This window comes from Narcine bancroftii, chromosome 4 (genome assembly GCF_036971445.1).
Source record: "Narcine bancroftii isolate sNarBan1 chromosome 4, sNarBan1.hap1, whole genome shotgun sequence".
NCBI lineage: Eukaryota > Metazoa > Chordata > Chondrichthyes > Torpediniformes > Narcinidae > Narcine > Narcine bancroftii.
In genome coordinates this window covers 173,322,180-173,347,835 of record NC_091472.1, presented here as the reverse complement: position 1 = coordinate 173,347,835, position 25,656 = coordinate 173,322,180, and the positions used below count along the sequence as shown (strand labels likewise).

At 42.5% G+C, this 25,656-nt stretch overlaps 1 protein-coding gene across 3 annotated transcripts in view; it reads left to right on the top strand.

The window, feature by feature from the left end:
* The first annotated feature begins 85 nt into the window (after window positions 1-85).
* Window positions 86-25,656, top strand: part of ddx51 (DEAD (Asp-Glu-Ala-Asp) box polypeptide 51) — an 80,826-nt gene continuing 55,255 nt past the window's right edge. For 2 of the 3 annotated variants that reach the window (XM_069933041.1, XM_069933039.1), the window contains exons 1-3: window positions 86-542; window positions 12,268-12,671; window positions 15,374-15,576. In XM_069933041.1, the coding sequence (XP_069789142.1) occupies window positions 517-542; window positions 12,268-12,671; window positions 15,374-15,576 (633 nt within the window). In that variant the 5' untranslated portion in view covers window positions 86-516. Of the gene's footprint in view, window positions 543-10,202; window positions 10,291-12,267; window positions 12,672-15,373; window positions 15,577-25,656 lie in introns of those variants that run through there. The other variant, XM_069933040.1, reaches the window with a different exon arrangement.

The following is a 25,656-nucleotide window of genomic DNA, read 5'->3' as shown; positions in this document are numbered from 1 at the left end:
GATCAGTGGAAACAGCCTCCCTGCTTCAGTCTTGTCTATTTTTATAAGATATTCTCTCTCTTCCCCCCCCCCCCCCCCCCCCCCCAACCCCCAAAGCTCTCCAGTGAGTAGAGTTCAAGGCAACTTGAAGAGCCAACCCTCTTATCCGGAATAAACCTGTTGAACCTCTGCATCACCTCCAAAGCCAGTATATCCTTTCTCAAGTAAGGAGATCTAAGTCAAGTCACGTTTATTGTCATCTGAGTGCACAAGTGCAATCTGATGAAACAGCATTCTTCGATCTTCTTCAAAAACATGACACACAGCCAAAGATAACTCGCATACAGACAAACAATACATATGCAAGACAAGAATTCATATGCTGTACATATAAATAAATATTGTTTCATGATTGAGTGTTTTCAGTGGTTCGTGAAGCAGCTCCTTTGATCGTTCAGCATTCTCACTGCCTGTGTAAAGAAGCCTTTCCTCAGCCTAGTGGTGCTGGCTCTGATACTCCTGTGTCTTTCCTGATGGATGCAACTGAAAGATCCTCTGTGCAGGTACTCAACAATTTTGCGCACCCTCTTCTGACAACAGTCCTGGTAGATTATGTTGGGGGTGGAGTGAGATTCCAATAATCCTCTCTGTCACTCTCGTGGTCCTGTGGATTGACCTCAGCAGCAACTGAACCACACTGATGTAGCTGGCCAGAATTGCATGCAGTACTCCAGGTATGGACTCACCAGTATCTTGTTGCAGTAGAATCTCCCTGCTCTTCAGTTAATTCCTCTAGTGATGAAGGCCAACATCCTATTTGCCTTTACTTCACCTGAAAACTAACATTTTGCATTTCATGTACAGACCTAGGCAATTCTGTACAACGGTATAGTATAATTTTCACCATTTAAATAATAGTCCAAATTCATATTTTGTCTTCCAAAGTGACCCCACATTTACCAACATAGTACTCCATCTGCCAGACACTTTCCCATTCACTTAACCTATCTATATCCCTCTGCAGACTCTGCAACTACTACACCAGCCATTCTCAACCTTTGTTTGGCTATGGCCCCCTTCCCTGTGAAATAGTCAGCGTTATTTGGTTTCTTCTGTATTTCTCTCCTCCACAGCCCCCCTTAAATATGCTGTGAACCCATCCAGGGGCGTGAAAGTCAGCCCACGGTGTAGTAAAATAGCAGAACCAACTAATCATAGAACAGTTTCCTTTATTCGGCCTTGTAAATGGTAGCAGGAGTGAAGGGTTCTTGTTTTCTACACTGATCCCCACTCAAAGCATACAGAATATTGATCCCATTTTTATACACCTTCAAGCAAGGCTCTGTGTGAGACCCTATAAGTTTCACACAGCTGGCAATTTATGTTTTTACAATAATATGTTCCATTGTGGTGTCTTCTGGCAAAAAAAATGGAATGTCCTTGGTGTTAGTTATTATCTCACTACAGCAAAGGAAAGGTCATGTTAGAAGGCAGTCACATTCTCATCGATGTTATAAGGCACCCCATTCATTACCTTTTGTTAAGCATATCTGTTGAACTTACTCTTTCACAGGGCCCTCTGTGGAGAATGGCTATTCATAATTTTCTTTTCCACTCAATTTAGTGTTGTTAGCAAACATAGATATGTTATACTTGATCCCCTCTTCCAAATCATTGTATATTGTTTCATTTTCAGGCCCAGAGCAGACCCATGTGACACACTCACTGCTGATGGCCAACTAGAGAAACACCCATTTATTTCAACTCTGCTTTTTATTAACCAATCCTCTATCCATGCTATTACCCCCAACTCCAACCAGTTCTAGTCTCCTTACTTGAGAAAAGGTACACATGCTTTGGAGGTGGAGCAGTGGAGATTCGCTGGGTTGATTCTGGAGATGATAGCATGCTGTTTTCTGGGTTCTGTAATATGCTGTTCAGGAAAATTAACACAAATGAATTCCACGAACTCCTCCAAGCTCCTCAACTGTCCTGATTTCACTAATCAATGTGAAGGTTAAAATCCTCCATAATGACTATTGTTCCGTTCTTAAATGCTTCAGCTATTTTGTTATTGCCTGCGCCACTGTAATGTTAATTTTTGGTGAGCTGTGGACTACTCCAACTGGTGTCCTTTTCCCCTTACAGTTCATAATCTCTAGCCACATCGATTCTATATTTGCTTCTCTGTTCCTAAATCATCTCTTGCTCTCACCTGATCTCATCCTTAATTAACACTGCAACCCCCATTCCTTTACTTTCTTGCCTATCCTTCCAAATGACTTGATAGCCTCTTAATTAATTCCCAGTCATTTCCAACCTTCAACCCCTTTATTGAAATGGCCACTGTCATACAAAGTTGTACTGATATGTGCCACAAGTCATTAACTTTGTTTAGAATGCTGTAGGCATTCAGATAAAGTGCCTTGACATTTATTGTCTTTTCAGAAACTAGTTGCAATGCAGCTCCATTTGAATTTGATATTTAGTTTCTGGCCTCCACTTTTTTTCTAACTTTTATTTCAGTGTGGAGATGCACCAGAGATAGAAATTGACCTATCCTGGGACTATTGGACTATGACTGTGTTAACTGCAATTGTACAATCAGAATCAAGATATATTGTCATGAACAAATCATGAAATTTGGTGTTTTGAAGCAGCGTCATAATGCAAATATACATATAACCATCTTCCAACAATACTATAAAAAATAAAGTAATAACAATAACAGTGCGTGAAAAGTAAGGCAGTGTCTGGTTCATTGATTATTCAGGAATCTGATGGCAGCGGGGAAGAAGCTGTCCTTGTGCTGCTGCAAGCTTGTCTTTTGGCTCCTGTATCTTTTCTTGATGGTAGCAGAGTGAAGAGGGCATGGCCTCTGTGGTGGGGTCTTTAAGGATTGAGGCTGCTTTTTTAAGGCACTGCCTCATGTAGATGGCCTCGATGGAATGAAGTCTGGTGCCTGTGATGTCACAGGCTGAGTTAACAAGAGCAGTGGTTCTCAACATTTTTCTTTCCACTCACATACCACTTTAAATATTTCCTATGCCATAAGTGCTCTGTAACTATGTGAGTGGGAAGGGAAGGTTGAGAATCACTGCTCTTGACCCAATTGTTACTGAAATATTTTGCTTGAGAAAAATGGTCATTAGAGGAGTCACATAATGGAGTAGTGGCCAGTAGGAGAATACCAGCCCTCTCCAGAAAAGAAATAAAGTGAAGAAAATATAAAGTTCAAGAAACACAAAATATCATAAATAAAAGATAAAGTTGTGGAGAAAAGAAAGAAAATGACACCCAAGAAGGAAAAAATAAAAACAACAGGAAGAAAATACACTGGAAAAGAAAGGAGAAGGCCTTACCCGCAAGAAGAAACAGGGAGAAAAAACCCTGATCCCCAAGGTTGGTGACGACCCTGCAGAGTCGCGACCTTCCAACCGCTGGACTGCAAAAATGGCTCTCTGAGCCAAACAAAAGCATGCAACTGTGCATGCGCAAGGAGTCGCACATGCGCAGATCACTCATTAAGGAAAAAGAGAACACCGACGGGAACAATTGTCATGTAATTCAAAAGCCAGAGGTGTAGCTATATTAATAAATAAAAATGTGCCAATTAAAAGAGAAGAGGAAATAATAGATCCAACAGGAAGGTATGTAATGATAAAGTGTCAGATATATTCAGAATTCTGGTATTTGATCAATATATATGCACCTAATGAAGAGGATCAAAAGTTTATGCAAGATATTTTTTTTGAAGATTGTGAATACGCAGGGAAATGTATTGATAGGAGGAGATTTTAACCTTAATTTGGATCCAATGTTGGATAAAACTGGAGAAAAGACTAGCAAAAAGAATAAAGTGGCCAAATTTATGGTTAAATCAATGCAGGAAATGAAACTTGTGGATATATGGAGGAGGCAGCACCCAAAGGAGAAGGAATATTCATATTATTCGAGTAGGCATAAAAAATACTCAAGGATTGATATGTTTTTGTTGTCAGCCCATATTCAAGGGAGAGTTAGGAAAACTGAATATAAAGCTAGATTGCTATCTGATCACTCACACCTGTTATTAGCAATAGAAGTGGAGGACATCCCACCAAGAATATGTTCTTTCTTTGGCATGGTTTCGCGGATGAAGGTTAATGGAGGGGTAATGTCCACGTCAACTGCAGGCTCGTTTGTGGCTGACAAGTCCGATGCGGGACAGGCAGACACAGTTGCAGCGGTTGCAAGGGAAAATTGTTTGGTTGGGGTTGGGTGTTAGGTTTTTCCTCCTTTGTCTTTTGTCAGTGAGGTGGGCTCTGCGGTCTTCTTCAAAGGAGGTTGCTGCCCGCCGAACTGTGAGGCGCCAAGATGCAATTCAAATTATAAGATAATAGTGAAATTATTAGCAAACAGATTGGCCGACTGTGTACCAAAAATGGTAAAACAAGATCAAACTGGATTTATTAAGAAGAGACGAACAGCGGATAATGTCTGTAAATGTATTAATTTAATTCGTGCAGTTCAAGGAAATAAGATGCCGGTGTATTCCCAGGGTAAGGGGAAGCACCCAACTTTGCATTGTTGTATAATAAATGTTCTTTGTTCTAAAAAAAAAGGAAATAAGATGCCAACAGTGGCTGTTGCTTTAGACGCAGAAAAAGCCATTGACAGGGTAGAATGGAATTATTTATTCAAAGTATTACAGAGGTTCAATCTACCAGAAAAATATATTAATTGGATTAAAGCATTATATAATGGACCATTGGCAAAGGTTACAGTAAATGGATATGTATCGAACCAATTTGAATTAAGTAGGTCAACTCAGCAGGGATGTCCACTATCTCCCTCACTGTTGGCTTTAGCAATAGAACCATTGGCAGAACTGATAAGAACAGAAAATAAAATAAAAAGAATAAAAAATAAAGGAGAAAGAGTATAAAATCAGTTTATTTGCAGATGACATCATAGAATACTTAACAGAACGTGAAATATCAATAATAGAACTACATAAGAAATTGAAGGAATATGGAGAAATATCGGGGTACAAGATCGATGCAAATAAATGTGAAGCGATGCCAATGAGTAATGTGGATTACACAGAATTTAAAAAAGAATCACCATTTAAATGGCAAACACAAGCAATCTGATACCTAGGTATTAGATTCGATAATAAATTAAGCCACCTGTACAAATTAAATTATCAGCCATTAATAAAGAAATTGCAGGAAGACTACCTCTCTGTAGCTCCTCCCTATGACTGCCTCAGCCTCCTGAATAACCCATAGTTCATCTGGCTCCAGCTCCAGTTGCCGAACTCGGTCTGTTAGGAGCCTGAGCTGAATGCACTTCCTGCAGGTGTGGTTGTCTGGGACAGGTATACTGTCCCAGATCTTCCACATCCCACAGCTGGAACAACCCACAGCCCTAGCTGTCTCCATTGCCTTGTAGAATAACACCCTTGACTAGTCTTACCTTCTCTTCTTACCTCGGATTCAGCAGCAGCTCTCCTCAGTCACTGCTCAATTATATAATCTTTCTGCAGTTAATGTTCAATCAGATTTCAGATTTATTGTCAGAGTACAAACATGCCATCACATACAACCTTGAAATTCTTTTTTTCTGCAGGCCGGGCAGAATATCTATATGTCAGGACTGCAAAAAAAAAAACCCTACTCCAGAAAAGATACAGATACAAAAGAGAGAAAGTAAACAAAGAAAGAAATGTAAATAAACTGACTGTGCAATACAGAAAAAATAAATATTGAGTAATTAAATGCAAAGTAAAAGTCCTTAAATGAGTCCCTGATTGATTTTGTTGTTGAGGAGTCTGATGTTGGACGGGTAGTGGCTGTTCCTGAACCTGGTGGTACGAGTTTTGCTGCACCTATACCTCTTTACTGATGGTTCAGCGAGAACAGAGCATGTCCAGGTTGATGATTGCTGCTACTCTTCCACAGCAGCATCATGTGATGAACATGGATAAAGGTAAAGGTTCCATTATTATCATGTAATACTAAATTTAGAATGTAACATGCATGAAATGAGGCCCAGTAAGGGAAAAACCAGTGCTCTAACCACTGAACCAGTGGAGCCTTGACAGTATTCACAAGGAAGGCTTTTGGTTTGGAAAGGGCTTTGAGAGAAAGTAACAGTAAGTTTTGAAGTGGGCTCTGGATCTCCTGGGCAATTGGTCCAGGTGGTGGACGGGGCATGAATAAAACCTCAGCCTGGGTCACGGCTGTTATCAGGTTCAGATACTGTAAAATTGCTGCCATACATTTATTTGTTTCAGTGAAAAGCAAAAATGTTTATGCCTGAGAGATCCAGTGGTGCAAACAGAGAAGCCATCTACAAAGGTCCTCATTAATTCCTTGTGCTGAGGAATGGAATGATCTTCCGAATGAGATAGTTGTGGCAGGGTCACTTCTGTCATTTAAGAAAAGGTTGGACGTGTACATGGAGGTGAGGGGGTTGGAGGGTTATTGGCGGAGAGCGGGAGGTTTGAGCTAGTGGAGTCGTTCTAGTGAACCGGTGAGGACTCGAAAGGCCGACATGGCCTGTTTCCGCTCTGTAAATGGTTATATGGCTACATGTTGAGGATGAACTGTTCGGCTGTCTACAATTGTCAATAATAAATGGAAGAATCATACACGTTACTGTGTCCAGTTGTTCAAATCTGTTTAAAGGATTGCAAATTTATCCAAAGGCAGGTCACACAGCATCCAGAAGTAGCGGGTAACCAACATTTCGGGCTTGGGTCCTTTGTTAGGTATGCCCAAAATGTTGGTCAGCTTTTACTTCTGGATGCAATGTGACCTGCTATGTTTCTTCAGCACATTAATATATTGCACTAGGACCCCCGCATCTGCAGATTTTCTTTATTAGCAACAAAAATAATCAGCAGCAAGGGAGCCTTGACATCCCACCTGTCAGCTTTGACATGTGCCAGAGTGAGCAGGCTGATTAATGAGCTGCATTTTCAAGAGTGCAGTCAGTACCTTTTTTCTGGAGTGCAGTAGCAAATGCCAGGTGACACCTGTTTGAAGTGAGTGGATGAAAGTTTATGGGAGGTGGAGACTTGAACAATAGAGGCATTCAATAGCCTCCAAGATCAGGACAAGGAGGTAAGAAAAATAGAGGGTTAGGGGAATGAGGTAGGATAAAATTCGATTGTTGTGGAGTTGGTTAACATAGGTCAGCACAACATCGTGTGCTGATGGACCTGTGCTGTGCTATGTCCTGACTCTCTGGCAAGACCGAGACAACATTCAGACATGGGTTGGAAACCCGCAAGGAACATACATGCCACAAAATGCAAAGCAGTGACTATCTACAATGGAAGCAGCCGAACTAAGATGTGATGACATTCCAGGACTTGCTGTGTGCAGGCATGGGGACTACTTTATTTTGCTGAGGAATTGCAAATTGGTTTAAGCATTGTGTATCAGCAAACATCCTCACTTCTGATGTAATAGAAGGAAGGTCATTGAAGAAGTAGATGAAGATGGACAATGTTTTGATTAATATCTTCAAGATGTGAGTGTCTTTGATAGGACAACTTGACACAAACTGTGCCTTGGAAGCAACACAGGAATAAGCCAGATTAGATTTACTTTTCAGTATTGGGCCAGATATTATTAATTACTTGTCTAATTCTGTGTGACCATTCATGCAGTGTGAGACCCAGCTCAATACTGGGAAATGTGACATAGAGCATTCTCAGGGGCTCTGACTCCCAGAATAAAAGAGAAGAGGTTGGTGGGTATGTGAGAGGAAACAAGATGCACTGGTAACAGGGGGAATAACCAAGGGGAAATGGGTCAGATGGGATTGCTCTACATGGTCACGATGGGATGAATGGCCTTTGTCTGTTTGCATCATAATAAGTAGGTAAAATATTCTGACCATAGCAAAGAAGGCTGCTGGAATCTCAGAGCTCATTCGCATATCCTCAGAAGGTGACCAAAATGTCTGACAGATCGATGCATGGAACTGGGAACTCGATCAGTCATTTTCATTTACCTGACAACAAGCAACTCCTCAAAATTGCAAAAACTTGTGGAGGCTGCTTGGCCAGATTTGGCTTCCCCATAACTTCATCAAATCTCTTCTGCACAATCAGATTATTATGAGCACATGCCACAGTAGTCTGTTCTTCATCAAACTGGAGTATATCAAATGAACAGCCATACTTCTGACTTGTCCTTTATCTCCTTAGTAATCATTCTGGTGCTTATCAAAAATTGTCCACCTGCTGGATGAGTACTCAATACAGAACAGATGATGGACTCTTTAACTGGACACCTCCACCTTCATGGTCAGAAGCTCATGAATAATCCTTGAGCCGTGCAGGAAACTGAAGATGGTGGAATCTGAAACAAAACAAAATCTGCTGGGAGAACTCAAGCAGCATCAGTGGAAGACAAAGAATGGTTACTGTTTCAAGCTGAAACTCAAGTTATAAAATATCAGCCATTCTTTTTCTCCCACTGATGTCGTTTGACCCACTGAGTTGCTCCAGCAGATTGTGTTTGGCTTCACAAATAATCCACACTACATTCCATTATGCTCTGTTGACATCTCCATCCTTTCACACAACTCGAGAAGCCACTTGACACGTCTTTAAAAGAATTTTATGAAGCCTGGAGCTCTCACTCAATATCAGGTGACTAACATGCAGCTGACTCCCAAATTCTTCAAAGAGAGTGAGATAGTCATGAATTTTCTTTGGTATCTACTTTTTCATAAAAGCAAATGTTAATGATCAGGTTCAGTGTAACTGCTAATGTTTGACTGCAGTACACGAATGTGCTGGAGAAACCTTGCAGATTATGAGGCATTCAAGGGAAGTAAAAGGCAGTCGACATTTTGGGCCTGATCCCTCCATCAGGAATTCATAAATCAGGCAGGTGCCTGAATGAAAAGCGGGGGGGGGGGGGGGAGAAAAAGATCACAAAATACAGGTGGGAGGGTAAAAGAAAGAAGCTGATAGGGGGAGAGGGGAAAAAGGCTAAGGAGGATATCTCTGATAGGAGAAGGAAAGGTTTATCAAAAAGTGGGAATGGGGAGCTTGAGGAAAGGAGACAGAGGGACAGGGAAAGAGATCAGAGGAGGGGGGAGGGGTCAACAGAAATTGGAGGTTGATGTGGATGCCACTGGGTTAGCTGCGTCTGACGGCATCTTTTGGGAATCTGCCTCAGAGCATCTTAACTGTCAGCGATGCAAGTAATGACCCCAGTTCAGATACCATCTCTCTACTGATGAGTAACACGGATAATGCGGATTAAAGAGAGTGGTCACCCCTATATTTGTGAGTTGAAGTCACCCTTGAGAGGCAATCTACAAAAGTTCTGGAGAAACTCAGCATCCATATGAAGTAAAAGGCAGTCAATGATTCGGGTCAGAGCCCTTCCGGGAAATTTTCTCCAGCACTTTTGAGTATTGCACTGAACCCCAGCATCTGAAGATCTTTTTGTTTAATTTGATGATGGAATGTGGACTTCACTGGCAATGCCATAGTTTATTTCCCATCCTCATACCTCAGTCCCTTGAGTCAGTGGTCAGTTTTTTTTTGCACAGAGAGTGCCTGGAATGCATTGCCGGGGGTGGTGGTGGAGGCTGGTAACAATAGGGGCATTCAAAAGCTCTCAGGCACGTGGATGTAAGAAAAATAGAGGGTCATATTCGTGAAATGCATTGTTGTGGAAAACTTTTCCATCGTCGACACCACAATGTGGGCTGAATAGTCTTTGCTGCAATGTGTAGGTTCCATGTTTCTTTTTGGCTTGGCTTCGCGGACGAAGATTTATGGAGGGGGTAAAAAGTCCACGTCTGCTGCAGGCTCGTTTGTGGCTGACAAGTCCGATGCGGGACAGGCAGACACGGTTGCAGCGGTTGCAGGGGAAAATTGGTGGGTTGGGGTTGGGTGTTGGGTTTTTCCTCCTTTCCCTTTTGTCAGTGAGGTGGTTCCATGTAATCTTAGATATTAAGCTGAATGATGCTGCTGAACTGTCCTTCGCGTAATTGGGAACCGTTTCTGATCCAGCAATGTATGTAAACGGAGTTGTTGTAAGTTCATTTGCTCCGGGCTGGTTCTTTGAGAGGGTTTGTATTTATTTCCCCTCCATTGCCACAGGCTGACACTGGCACTCTCTCCCAACTGCCTCTGCCTCCAACTCTTCTGGCGCTCCTCCGCGCCATGAGGGGGCGCAGCAGCTGCTATGTTGCGGACGGTCGCCGTGACGTCATGAGCATGCGCTACCCGGTTGTTGGGTGATGCGAGTCGAAGAGCGGCGTGTCCATGGCGCTGTTCTATATCAACAGGTGGGAGTGGGAATGGGAGGACGACGACGATGATGCTGTTTGGAAAATAGGGTGGCGGGAGGAACAGCGAGGGGGAAAAGTTGGGGAAGAGGCATGTGTGGAGTTCGGGATGGATGTTACGACCACGATTGTGTTGGCTGAGCTCTCCAGCCATGCACTGTCTGGAGGGCCTGTTTCCTCTCACGCTGTGTACATTACAGGGTTGACATGAAGCTTCGTGTCTGTCACTTTAATTCTCCCTTTCTGACCTCGCGGAAAACAAGCCTTCGGCCTATCGCCCGCACTGACCAAAATGTCCCACCGACCTGCCTGCACGAGGCCTATCTCCTTCGCAACTATGTACAGTATCTTTCCAAATTTTTATTAAACATTGCAATAGTACCTGCCTTAACCATCTCCCCTGACAGCCCTTTCCATAGACTCACTACCCTCTGTGTAAAAAGTTACCCCTCTGATTCCCATTAAATCTCTTTCCCCTAATTTTTAAACTATGTGCTTTAGTTACGGATTCCCTTTCTCTGTGTTCACCCAATGTATTCTTCTCATAATTTTGTATACCTGAATGAGATCACTCCTTATCCTCCTGTGTTCCAAAGAATAAAGGTGTAGGCTGCTCCACCGCTCCCTATACCTCAGGCCCCTGAGTCTTGGCCAAATCCTTGTAAATCTTCTCTGTACATTTTTCAGTTTGACAACATCTTTCCTGTAGCACGGTGACCAAAACTTGAAACAATACTGCAAATGGGTCCTCACCAACTGTAACATGTCCTCCCAACTTCCATACTCCATAGTCTGACTAATGAAGGTCAATGTGCCAAAATCCTTTTTGACTGTATGTCTGTAACTTCAATTTCAAGGTATTGTATACCTGTCCTTTTGTATCCCTCTGATCTACAACACTCCACAGATTTCAACCATTCAGTGTGTCAGTCCTACCCATGTTAGACTTCCCAAAATGCAACACCTCTCATTTCTCTGTAAATTCCATTCACCATTCCTTTGCCCAGCTGCCCAACCAATCAAGATCCTGCTCAAGTTTTGGAACCGTAATCGTTTTCTACAATACCATACACTTTGACATCTGCAAACTCGCTAATCACACCATGTACATTTTCATCCAGATTACTGACAAAAGACAAAGAAGGAAAAACCTAACACCCAACCCCAACCAACCAATTTTCCCTTGCAACCGCTGCAATCATGTCTGTCTGTCCCGCATCGGACTTGTCAGCCACAAACGAGCCTGCAGCTGACGTGGACATTACCTCTCCATAAATCTTTGTCCGCGAAGCCAAGCCAAAGAGAGAAAGAGATTGATGTAGACAACAAACGAGTTTTGACAGCCCTGTGACACCCCTGCTGGCTGCGTGCTGAGTGCCCCCCTGGCTTTTTTGTAAAAGGGAATATCCTTTCATAAAAGCGAACTCAGGTTTCTTCGTAAAAGAGAATTTGCGTAAAATGAGTATTTATAAAGCGGGGTAGACCTGTATTCTGTTTTAATTTCTGAGAAGAGTACTGACAGCAATGTGAATAACTGCTTGTGGACTAAGGCAAGAAGTGCCCATATATAAAGTAGAAATAATGTTTGTACAGTGTAGATTTACTGCCTAGCCATACCAAAATTGCATTTAAATTTGAAATTAACAGGTCAAATATCTCACTGCATCTTCATAGTGATGGGAAAAAAAACTATAATGGGAAAAGCAATGAGTTACTGTCAGGGAGCATGGCTGATCAGATGTTAATGCCAAATGTTTCAAGGTGTTACAAAATGTGTTCATGGGTGATTGTTTAATTTCTTTTGAATGTCAATCTCTGCAGCAGACTGTTGATGTGTCAAGGAATCCACATGAGGTGGACAAATGCAAGGGTACAAATGTGGGAATCATTCACAGTTGGAAGTAGAAGCAAAAATTTTCACCTCCATTAGTTTCTGGAGTTAACAAAATTTTTAACTGTCTTTCTTTTGAACTTCAGATATCTGGGTGATGATGAGCCTACCAACAGTAAAAATGACAAATCCCGATCCCAAATTTTGCTCCAGAAGCTTTGTCGGGAAGCCAAAGCCAGGCAGCAGCAACTGAAAGTCCAGGTGGACACCACAGATGAACACCAGGAAGAGAACCAGGAAAGCGATGGAAGTGAGGGAGCGCAAGGCAGGAAACGGAAAGTCAAGGAGCAGACAGCAATTTCAGAAGAAAGCAGAAAGAAGACCAAGCGATTGTCTAGAGAGCCCATGGAAAGTGGAAGTAAACCAGAATCCAAGGAAGATGCTAATACAGAACTTGTTAATGAGAAGTTATGCAAGGAGATCGTACAGTTAAGTAGTATTGGAACCAGGAGAAAAACCAAACACAAGCATAAAGGCACAAATGACACAGGTTAGTCTTTTGGGCTGCTGACCAATGTTGTGAGCATGCATTCTGCATCATCCAGTGAATTGAATGCTTGTCCAAATAGATATTAAAAGAGGGGAATGCTGTTACAGTGCCTGTGACTTGGGTTCGAAACCAGTGCTGTTTGTACATTCTCCCCATGTCTGTGTAGGTTTTCTCCAGATGTTCTGGTTTCCTTCTATCCTTCAAAGCGTAAAGGGGTTGTTGATTAATTGGATGGCACGGGCTTGTAGCCAAAATGGCCTGTTACTATGCTGTATGCCTAAATTTAAAATTTACTTTGTGATCATTTTTTTCTGTATTTAGTTTTCCCAATTCCCATCTTTCCCTTCTGTTAACCCTCATCCCGTCCCCACAAATAAAAGTCCCCACCAAGTTGATTACTTAATCAGCTTGTTCTTTAAGTAGCTAATCCTAAAGTTAGTCCATATCCTGGTAAGAGTTTTAGTGTAATGTAAAGTGAATGGATAATCAATAAGAAACTTAATAATTACTGCCTGATCATGGGAGTAGCAGTATTGGGCAATAATTATTCACTGGGATGATGTCAGTTTGTGAAGAAGTCAACCATCTATTGACTATATGTTTGCCTGTCTTTTCATGGATCAAGGAGAATCAGGCTGACATCTCATGCACATTCCCAAGGAGTATTTGACTTTCATAAACTTGGCCTCCACTGTTCCTCAGGCAGGAAAAGCTTAACTGATTGTTCAAATGACTGTCTGAATAAGAATGCTTTTTCACTGTTTCCTGACCATCCCTGATGATCAAGGGCATTCATAAATTTAGAAAGAGTTGAAGGAAATGAAATTAAAAATGTTTATAAATCAAAAAGTAAATTAATTTAAGTATTTAACTGTCAAAATTTATTGACACATTAGGCAAAATGAAAACTTTCTACTTTCCTTTGCAATTTTTTAATGAAAGATGGCAGCCTCAATCAAAGTTTTATTACTGTCCATGATAGATGAAAAGTTTGGTGAATAGTTGTAAGTTCTTCTGCAGTCCAAGCCAACATTCATACCACAACCAGAAGATATTTTCTTGTGATTCATCCCATGAATTTATTTTTTAAATCATGGAGGTCTGTGTGCAAGTTTGCAGCACCTGTGCTGGGCAGCGTACCATGAGGTTTACAGACTCTAGGGGAGTAGCAGATTTGCACCAGAAATGAGAGAACACACTTCGTTGAGAAGGAGAAGTCAGGGAGATTACCCTACAGGGAAGGTGACTGCAGCAGCGGACCAGCGAGGGACTCAGTTGCTGAAAGACCCACACAGGTTGCAGGCTATTTGCGACCACGGTAACTTGCAGTCAAAAGACCAACACAGGATGTGAGGAGCTGGTGATTTGCAGTCAAAGGACCAACACAGGCTGCGGCTGCTGGTGACTGGCTCATGTGAACCAGATATCAGATTTAAGAGGCTTCTGAGCGCAGGAAAGGCTCCTGAAAGGCTTCAGGTGCTGAAGACTTTGTGATTGTGTTGGAGGTTTGGATCTGGAGTTTGGGTTGCCGATGGTTTGAACTGGAATTCATGTGGCTGCAGAGGCTGCTTGAGTGTTGGAGGCGAATCCATGGACACCCAGTGATTCTGAAGAGACTCACTTTTGCTTCTCTTTTTCTTATTGCTAGGAGCACTGAGCAATGCTCATGGTGACTATTTGCTTTATGGCAGACAAAAGTTGAAGTTCATTATTGTACCATGAGTTTCTGCTAATAAAAGCCATGATTATTGTTTGACCACATCGTCTTTGTCTACTTCATCAACTGGCACTTCACTTTTTCAGTGAGATCAGGGAAAACAGATAGTCATTCCTTTCAGTTTTATGTCACTGCATTCTCTGGCACAGTGTAGGACGTCCACACAATCACTCTAATTGTTTAGTCTAGCAACTATGGTTCATGAGCGCTCCCCTGGTGCAGTGTGCTAGGTCTACCAGTGGCTCTTTATCCAGTCCGAATGCCTCTAAATAAAACTGATTCTGCATTTTCACTTGTGCTGTCGGTTTCTTCGGAATCCATACTATCCTGATGTTATTGCTCCAGGCCCTCGCTTCCAAATCTTCACATCTGTTTGCCAGCTTTATCATATCGGTGGTGAGAGTTATAATTTTATTTTGTATTGAGCAGATCTCATTGAATTATCTATCTCCCTAATATTATCACTAATTTCTCTCAATTTGGTGTCTGTGGATACTTTTTTTACAGTCTGATTACGTTTTTACAGCCTGTAGCCCTGACTTAAGGGCAGCTAGTTAGTTTTCAAACTATATTCTTATCTCCATTTTAATGGACTCTGCAATGTCGTTATGAAGTTAGTCAGCACTGCTAGCTTTAGCCGCTCAAAGTCATTTACCTGTTCTTCTGTCTGACATTGAGTGGCCCGGGGAGACAGGATCTGGTGAGGCTGAGGCTTTAGTCTGCTGGGTAGGCCTCTGGGGGTGCTGCATGCTGTCTCTACTTTTAGTTGCCTTGTTAGGCATTTCAACACTTCTAAATCCACCACCTTTACTTCAAAGTGTTGCCAACTATAATCAAATGGTAGGTCACTGCCTGGATTGCTTTAAATTGTACTTTATTAATACAGTTCGCAGGAGCTCTGTGACTTATTCCATCATGAATGACCATTTTGATGTATTGCCCTGACATATCTGATTTACTGTTTGTTAATGATTTGCCACTGCAGATGAATTTCCTGATAATGAGGCAAGAACTCTGGAAGTGTCAGAAGAACTAACTGAGTCACAAGAGAAGAGGAATGCGGATTTGGGGAATCCACAGCAGCAGGAAGCGAAAGAAGAAAATGATCAAAATGAGAATCAAGCATTACCTGCTTCCACATCCACATTCACCATCCTCGGAGGTTTTGAGAGGAAAAAGATTCAAAAGGTTAAAATTCTAAAATGATAATTTGAAAATAATCAACTTGAAAAGTATCCACGCTATGGTTTGGATTAAAATAGTCATTTTTTTCTACCCATTTCCAGAAAGGCTTGATCAGTCATTTATTTTATCTACACTATGCTTATATGTGTTATTAGAATGGTCAGAATATAGGGGGCTTTATTCTCTATTTAACTTGTTCTATCTGCTTTTGGAATGTTTGGTAGGACAATCTAAAGGGAGCTTCATTCTATACTCATGTAATAGGTGATCATTCCCCTTTTTCTTTGGCCTAAATTTTGCATGTTTTCTGTATGACCCATGTAAAAGTCAACCCCACTTCCCCCCATTTTTGGCCCAGATCACCGAGCTCCCAACACCCCGACCACAGATACTCACCCTGGCTGCCTGCCCATCCGAGCTCCCGACACCCTGGCCACAAACTCTCTCCTAGGCCTCGTCCACCTACCCATCGAGCTCCCAATGCCCTGAATGGGGACTTTTCACCCCATACAAGCCATCTGAGCTCCTGACCCCTTGAATGACGTAATTATTTACCATGATTAAAAAATAGTATCCGTGTAGTCATCGATCACCCTCCCCCCCAAAAAAAAAATTGTCCCCAAAACTTGACTATGACACGAGTAAATACAGTAACACAATACTCTTGCCCTGGAATGTTTAATAGGACAGTGTTCAAAAATCTATTGATATCTTCTTGAATATATTCAGTGATTTGTTCTACACACCAAAGGCACACTTGCCTGTAGTGAAGACATTTCTTCTCCTCTCAATCCAGAATGCCTGACATTTGTTTCTGTGTCTAATCCATGGTTCCAGGCACCATGGACATGAAAGTATCAGCACTGCAGCTCAATGTTTAAGCCCTGTAATATGTCAATCAAATCCCCACTCATTCTTCTAAATTTGAGAGTATAGAATAATCTCTGCTCATGCAGTAAAACTTGCCAGGGATCAAGTTATTAACATTTGTTCCACTACTTTTTTGCAGTTATTTCCTTTCTCTGGATGGAGAACAGACCTGTAAACAACATTCCAGATGCAGTATCACAGGGCCCTGTATAATGCAGTAAAAGGACTCTAAACCTGCACTCAAAATGATTTTGCAGTTAAGGCTGACATATGGGTTGCCTTTCTAATTTTATGTTGTACCTGAATATTTTATAACCATATAACCACTTACAGCACAGAACAGGCCAGTTCGGCCCTACTAGTCCCTGCCGTAGCAAATCCCCACCCTCCTAGTCCCACTGACCAGCACCCGTTCCATACCCCTCTAGTCCCCTCCTATCCATGTAACGATCCAGTCTTTCCTTAAATGTAACCAATGATCCCGCCTCGACCATGTCTGCCGGAAGCTCATTCCACATCCCCACCACCCTCTGCGTAAAGAAATTTCCCCTCATGTTCCCCTTATAATTTTCCCCCTTCAATCTTAAACCATGTCCTCTAGTTTGAATCTCCCCCTTTCTTAATTGAAAAAGCCTATCCACATTTACTCTGTCTGTCCCTTTTAAAATCTTAAACACCTCTTTCAAGTCCCCTCTCAATCTTCTACGCTCCAGAGAAAAAAGCCCCAGTCTGCACAACCTTTCCCTGTAACTCAGACCCTGAAATCCTGTCAACATTCTCGTGAACCTTCTTGCACTCTCTCTATTTTGTTTATATCTTTCCTATAATTTGGTGACCAAAACTGTACACAGTACTCCAAATTTGGCCTCACCAATGCCTTGTACAATTTCATCATAACCTCCCTACTCTTGAATTCAATACTCCGATTTATGAAGGCCAACATTCCAAATGCCTTCTTCACCACACCATCTACCTGAGTATCAGCCTTGAGGGTACTATTTACCATAACTCCTAAATCCCTTTGTTGCTCTGCACTCCTCAATTGTCTACCATTCAATGTATATGACCTATTTAAATTTGCCTTTCCAAAATGCAGCACCTCACATTTCTCTGTATTAAATTCCATCAGCCATTTCTCAGCCCACACCTCCGGCCTTCCTAAATCACCTTTTAATCTACAGTAATCTACCTCACTGTCCACAACACCACCAATCTTTGTGTCATCCGCAAACTTGCTTATCCAATTTTCTACCCCTACATCCAGATCATTAATATATATAACAAATAATAGTGGACTCAGGACCGAACCCTGAGGAACTCCACTAGTCACCGGCCTCCAATTGGACAAACAATTTTCTACCACTACTCTCTGACACCTTCCATCCAACCACTGCTGAATCCATTTCACTACCTCCTTATTTATACCTAATGCTTCCACCTTTTTTCCTAACCTCCTGTGGGGAACTTTGTCAAAAGCTTTACTAAAGTCCAAATAGTCCACAGCTTTCCCTTCATCAACCTTTTTTGTAACCCCCCTCGAAGAACTCAATCAGGTTTGTCAAGCATCATTTACCCCTGACAAAACCATGCTGATTACTCCCTATCAATCCTTGTACCTCCAAAAATTTGTAAATATCATCCCTCAGAACACTTTCCATCAACTTGCCCACCACAGACGTCAGACTTACAGGCCTATAATTCCCAGGTTTGCATTTGGACCCTTTCTTAAAGAGAGGAAATACATGCGCCACCCTCCAATCCTTTGGTACCACCCCTGTGGCCAGTGACATCCTAAATATCTCTGTTAATGGCCCCACTTACTGTCCACTAGCCTCCCTGAGTGTCCGAGGGAATATTTTGTCCGGTCCGGGAGATTTATCCACCTTTATCTTTTTTTAACACAGCCATCACTACCTCCTTGGTTATCCTTATATGCTTCATGACCTCCCCACTATTTTTCTTTACTTCAACTGGTTCAACATTTTTTTCCCTAGTGAATACCGAGGCAAAGAAATCATTCAAAATTTCCCCCATTTCCTCAGACTTCTCACTCAGCCTACCCTCGCTATCTACAAGGGGTCCAATTTTATCTCTCACTAATCTTTTACTTTTAATGTACTTATAGAAACCCTTTGGATTTATTTCTACTCTGTCAGCCAAAGCCTCTTCATGCCTTTTTTTGGCCTTTCTAATTTCTTTCTTAAGATTCCTTCTACACTCCTTGTAGTCCTCCTTCAACTTCTCAGCTCCCTGCTCTTTATACCTCTTGTACACCTCCCTTTTTCTCCTAACCAAATTTCCAATATTCCTCGAAAACCAAGCCTCCCTATGACTTCCAGCCTTTCCTTTGATCCAGACTGGGACATAACTACTCCGAACCCTCAAAATTTCTTTTTTGAATATCCTCCATTTTTCATTAACATCCTTACCTGAAAATATCCTGTCCCACTCAATACTCCCCAAATCCCTTCTTATTCCTACGAAATTTGCTCTTTTCCAATTCAGAACCTCAACTTTAGGCCTCTCCTTGCTCTTCCTTAAAACTACCCCAAAACTAACAGAATTATGATCACTAGACCCAATTGGTTCTCCAACATTAATGTCCGCTACCTGATCTAGCTCGTTCCCTAACAGGAGATCCAGTATTACACCATCCCGAGTCGGTTCTTCTAACTGATTTAGAAAACAATCCTGAACACATTTAACGAACTCCAGCCCATCCAGCCCTCTAACCGTATGGGTATCCCAATCAATGTGTGGGAAGTTAAAATCTCCCATGATCACTACCCTATGATTTTTACACATATACGTTATCTCCCTACAAATTTGTTCCTCTAATTCCCTTGGCCCATTTGGTGGTCTGTAATACACCCCTATTAGCACCCTCTTGCCTCCTCCAACCCTCAATTCCACCAAAACAGCCTCACTGGTCGATCCCTCCATACCATCCTGCCACCTCACGGCAGTAATGTCCTCCCTAACAAGCAGAGCAACTCCTCCTCCTTTTTTACCCCCTGATATATCACATCTAAAACAAATGTATCCCGGAACATTAAGTTGCCAGTCCTGCCCCTCCTGTAGCCAGGTCTCACTGATTGCCACAATATCGTGACCCCAAGTATCTATCCATGCTCTCAGCTCATCTACCTTGTTCACTATGCTTCTTGCATTAAAATATATGCATCTCAGAGAATGACCCTCACATATATTCTCTTTTTTACCTTCTTCCCTAATCTCCATCCTACCTTTCTTATCTTTTTTATTCCTAGTTAGGTGGCCATACTCCCTGGACACTGCTCTAACCCTCTGTTCCCCACCCCCCTGCCAAACTAGTTTAAACCTACCCCCACGGCTCTAGCAAATCTACTTGCCAGCACATTGATCCCCCTCCAGTTCGTGGAGTCCGTCCCTCTTGTACAGGTTCGACCTTCCCCAGAAGAGATCCCAATGATCCAGAAATCTTATCCCTTGCCCCCTGCACCATCTCTTTAGCCACGCATTCATCCTCCACATCCTCCTATTTCTACCCTCACTAGCTCGTGGCACGGGCAGCAATCCAGAGATTACTACCTTGGAGGTCCTGTTTTTTAACCTCCTACCTAATTCTACATAATCCTGTTTCAGGACCTCATCCCCACTTCTAACTAAGTCATTGGTCCCCACATGGACCACGACTTCTGGCTGTTCTCCTTCCCCTTGCAGAATGCTATGTACTCGATCAGAGATATCCCTGACCCTGGCACCAGGGAGGCAACATACCAACCTGGATCCCCTATCTCTTCCCACAAACCTCCTATCTGTCCCTCTGACTAATGAGTCCCCAACTACAAGAATCCTATTCTTATCCTTCTTTCCCGTCTGAACCTCAGGGGCAGCCCCTGTGCCAGATACCTGACCCCCACGACTTGTCCCTGATAGGCTGTTCCCCCCCAACAGTATCCAAAGCCGAATACATGTTGCTGAGGGGCACTTCCACAGGGGTACTCTGCACTGGCGCTCTCCCTCCTTTCCTCACAGTCACCCAATTCCCTGACTCCTGCTTTCTAGGGGTGACTGTCTCCCTGTAACTCCTCTCTATCACTGCCTCTGCTTCCCTTATGATCCTCAGTTCATCCAATTGCAGCTCAAGCTCCCTAACACAGTCACTCATTATATGCAATTGAATGCACCTTTTGCAGGTGTAGTCATCAGGAACAGCTGTGCAGTCTCTGACTTCCCACATCCTACAATTGGAGAGTAGAGATAATCAATTTCTTATCATTTAAAAAGAATTCTTCCTTTTTGTCCTACCAAGATGATGATGACATATTTTGTTTTCCAAATTGTATTCCATTGCTCTCTTCTCATCCACTTGCTCAGCCTTGAAACCTTTCAGCATTTTTTTCACAACCCACAATGCCAACCAGCTAGGTATCATCAGCTCACTTGGCTATATGATACTTGGATCTTTCATGCAAATCGCTGATAGAGGATATGTGCACATAACACTACTTACAGTATTTGTTAGTCACCCACACTGAAAATGTCCTGTTTATTCCAACTTTTTTTTAAACACACAATTTACTCTCTTAATGAGAGAGTCTTTCTGACCATTGATTTCAGATTATTTCCCATTTTCCTTCTCCCTTCCTCTTAAATAGTGGAAGTTGCATGAACTTCTTTCCATGTTGGGAACATGTGAAATTTTGGAAGATGACTGCTCATCTTTAGAAGTTGTATTGACCATATACATTTTCACTTCTTTCAAATCCTTGAAATGCACTGTAATTTCTTCCATTTCATGCAAACATAAATGTACAAAGATAAAAATTAGGTAAAAGAGGAGGGAACCCATACATAAGTATTGCAATATAAAACAAAAGTGCAGGGTCTAGTGTTATAGTAAATAAAAAAGTGGAGCAAACTAACAATATTAATATTTGGGGATAATTTATAAGATTTAGAGTAGGTTACGTACATACATTTTAAAACAGATCTTATTTGAAAAACTGAAGAATTCACATTGCAAGATCTCTGGAGAATGTAAGCACCTTTCACAAGTAGGTGTTAATTGAACTGAGGTTGTAATGCTTGACCATTGTCTTCCTGGAGTCGTGCTGTCTATCAGGTCATGCTGTCTAAAGGTCAATTCTAGATTGTTGACCTAAGATAAGAATAGATGGAGCAGAAGAAAGAACTCCTGTTGTTTGCTGGAGAAGGTGGGAGTTTTGCAAGACATGAGTCACATGGTCTCTTTGGAGTTTCAGTTGGAAAAGAGAGAGAATTGAGTGAACAGCTCAGTCAGTCAGTGTGTGGGACACTGACAAGTAACTGAAAAGTGCAATTCAGGGAAAACTGTTTGAAACTGATGAAAGCAAGTTCCAGAGCAGTAGATGGCTGTATGTGCTATCTGTCTGATGTTTCTCTTGAAATAGAGGAAGGAATGGAACTCTGTGGTAGCTTGAAGAAAGAGGTTACCATCTAGAAGACCCTGATGGGACAAGTTTCATCAGTGAGACATTGAGGTGACTAGTGGTGGTACCTCAGTTGTGGAAATCCTGGAGCAACAAATATCTCTGCAAACCCTACAAGAACCTTCCTGACCAGTAAACATTTACTTTTCAAGCACCAAGCCTGGTGAACTTTATACATGTTAAATTCTGTGCACAGTATGGTGATTGCCTGCAACCAGAGAACTTGGAAGAAGGAGAATTGAGATTGAACTGTGAACCAAAGAAGTTTTCTTGAATTTACACACACATTACATACACGTGCGCTTAGAATTAGAAGGGGTAATTTGGGTTAGTATAGAGTATCATATAAGAATAGAGTTTAGTTAAAGTTTGATTCTATTTTCATGTTTGAAGTTGATTAAAAATAACTTTTGTTTTGAAAGCCACTTGTCTTGGTGAATGTCTATTGCTGCTGGGTTTTAGGTCCTTTGGGCTCGTAACAATACAGTAAAATCCCGGTATCTGGCACTTATGTGGATTGCAGATGCTGTATTTGCAAATTTTCTGGTTGCCTGACTAATACACCTGCATTAAGAATAAGCAGGTTAAAAGACAAAAGACAGTGCAAAATGTAAAGTAATTTTTAAAAAATTATGTAAAGTTCATTTTAATTAGGCAATTCCCACATAACTTACAAAATTTAAATTTGAATCCCAGTCTATGGCGCTATAATTCTTTTCTTTTTTCTTTCTTCTTTGGCTTGGCTTCGCGGACGAAGATTTATGGAGGGGGTAAAAAGTCCACGTCAGCTGCAGGCTCGTTTGTGGCTGACCAGTCCGATGCGGGACAGGCAGACACGATTGCAGCGGTTGCAAGGGAAAATTGGTTGGTTGGGGTTGGGTGTTGGGTTTTTCCTCCTTTGCCTTTTGTCAGTGAGGTGGGCTCTGCGGTCTTCTTCAAAGGAGGCTGCTGCCCGCCAAACTGTGAGGCGCCAAGATGCACGGTTTGAGGCGTTATCAGCCCACTGGCGGTGGTCAATGTGGCAGGCACCAAGAGATTTCTTTAGGCAGTCCTTGTACCTTTTCTTTGGTGCACCTCTGTCACGGTGGCCAGTGGAGAGCTCGCCATATAATACGATCTTGGGAAGGCGATGGTCCTCCATTCTGGAGACGTGACCCATCCAGCGCAGCTGGATCTTCAGCAGCGTGGACTCGATGCTGTCGACCTCTGCCATCTCGAGTACCTCGACGTTAGGGGTGTGAGCGCTCCAATGGATGTTGAGGATGGAGCGGAGACAACGCTGGTGGAAGCGTTCTAGGAGCCGTAGGTGGTGCCGGTAGAGGACCCATGATTCGGAGCCGAACAGGAGTGTGGGTATGACAACGGCTCTGTATACGCTTATCTTTGTGAGATTTTTCAGTTGGTTGTTTTTCCAGACTCTTTTGTGTAGTCTTCCAAAGGCGCTATTTGCCTTGGCGAGTCTGTTGTCTATCTCATTGTCGATCCTTGCATCTGATGAAATGGTGCAGCCGAGAAAGGTAAACTGGTTGACCGTTTTGAGTTTTGTGTGCCCGATGGAGATGTGGGGGGGCTGGTAGTCATGGTGGGGAGCTGGCTGATGGAGGACCTCAGTTTTCTTCAGGCTGACTTCCAGGCCAAACATTTTGGCAGTTTCCGCAAAGCAGGACGTCAAGCGCTGAAGAGCTGGCTCTGAATGGGCAACTAAAGCGGCATCATCTGCAAAGAGTAGTTCACGGACAAGTTTCTCTTGTGTCTTGGTGTGAGCTTGCAGGCGCCTCAGATTGAAGAGACTGCCATCCGTGCGGTACCGGATGTAAACAGCGTCTTCATTGTTGGGGTCTTTCATGGCTTGGTTCAGCATCATGCTGAAGAAGATTGAAAAGAGGGTTGGTGCGAGAACACAGCCTTGCTTCACGCCATTGTTAATGGAGAAGGGTTCAGAGAGCTCATTGCTGTATCTGACCCGACCTTGTTGGTTTTCGTGCAGTTGGATAATCATGTTGAGGAACTTTGGGGGACATCCGATGCGCTCTAGTATTTGCCAAAGCCCTTTCCTGCTCACGGTGTCGAAGGCTTTGGTGAGGTCAACAAAGGTGATGTAGAGTCCTTTGTTTTGTTCTCTACACTTTTCTTGGAGCTGTCTGAGGGCAAAGACCATGTCAGTGGTTCCTCTGTTAGCGCGAAAGCCGCACTGTGATTCTGGGAGAATATTCTCAGCGACACTAGGTATTATTCTATTTAGTAGAATCCTAGCGAAGATTTTGCCTGCAATGGAGAGCAACGTGATTCCCCTGTAGTTTGAGCAGTCTGATTTCTCGCCTTTGTTTTTGTACAGGGTGATGATGGTGGCATCACGAAGATCCTGAGGCAGTTTACCTTGGTCCCAACAAAGCTTGAAAAACTCATGCAGTTTGGCATGCAGAGTTTTGCCGCCAGCCTTCCAGACTTCTGGGGGGATTCCATCCATACCTGCTGCTTTGCCACTTTTCAGTTGTTCGATTGCCTTATATGTCTCATCCAGGGTGGGAACCTCATCCAGCTCTAGCCTTAGGGGCTGTTGAGGGAGCTGGAGCAGGGCGGAATCTTGGACTGAGCGGTTGGTACTGAAAAGAGATTGGAAGTGTTCTGACCATCGGTTGAGGATGGAGATCTTGTCGCTGAGGAGGACTTTGCCGTCTGAGCTGCGCAGCGGGCTTTGGACTTGGGGTGAGGGGCGCTATAATAGCATTACACTAACCACTACACTAACTATGCTGTTATCATAATTAACCTGCCCTCCCCCAAGGTTACAGATAAAGCCTTACTAATATACTTAATACTAGTAAAGATAAAGACTTTTACTAGGTAGGGATAGGGAGACACTTTGGGAGAGTCATCCCAGCAGCGAACGACATCGTCCAGCTCTTCATCCTGGATGCCACCATTTTCTTCAAACAGAACTTTATTGAAACTTTATCAAATAGCTGCTGTGGCAGGGCATGACTAGCCCGCTACACTGGCTGAATGTTTGCTCCCATCTTCATCAAGGGGTTGTGAGCTGCTTTGGAGAACATTTAATTTTACAATTTTAAACAACTTAATTTTTTATTTATTCTTATTTATGTTCAATGTATTTATTTATTTCTTCGGTTTTTTTTTGCCAGTTGCTTTAATTCCAGATACTGGGAATTTTACTGAAAAGTGTTAGAAGGATAAGGTGCAGGATATAGGGAAAAATACAGTTAAACTTTGCAGGGGTATCATCTTTTACTAATGAGAGGTTCATTCAAAAACAGAAGGAAATAAAACTATCCTTGAATATAGAGTTTTGTGTTTTTTCAAGCTCCCATATCTTCTGACTGACAAGAGGTGGGAGAAGAGGATACTCTTGGGGTGGGTGGGGGGGGGGGGTCCTTTCAGATATTGCAGATTTCATGAGCAGACTGGGGGGAGGGGGTGCATAAAAGGAGTTGCTGAAGTGAGTGGAGGTTGGTTTGTGTGGTGTTCTTTTTACAACTCCATGCAGTTTTTTGTGCAGTTCCTATTATAAGCTGGGTGACTTTCTATGGCACATCTGTAAAAAAAAATTGGTAAGAGACATTGGGGATATGCCAAATTTCCTTTGGCTTCTGAGGTAGTATATTGACTATCTCCTTCATTTTTCTGACACTGAGAAAAAGGTTGTTGACCTGATCCCATGACACCAGGCTCTCTAATATCTCCTTTTTATAACTTTTTTTATTGATTGAGGTCTATCCTACAATGGAATTGAGTGCCAAAT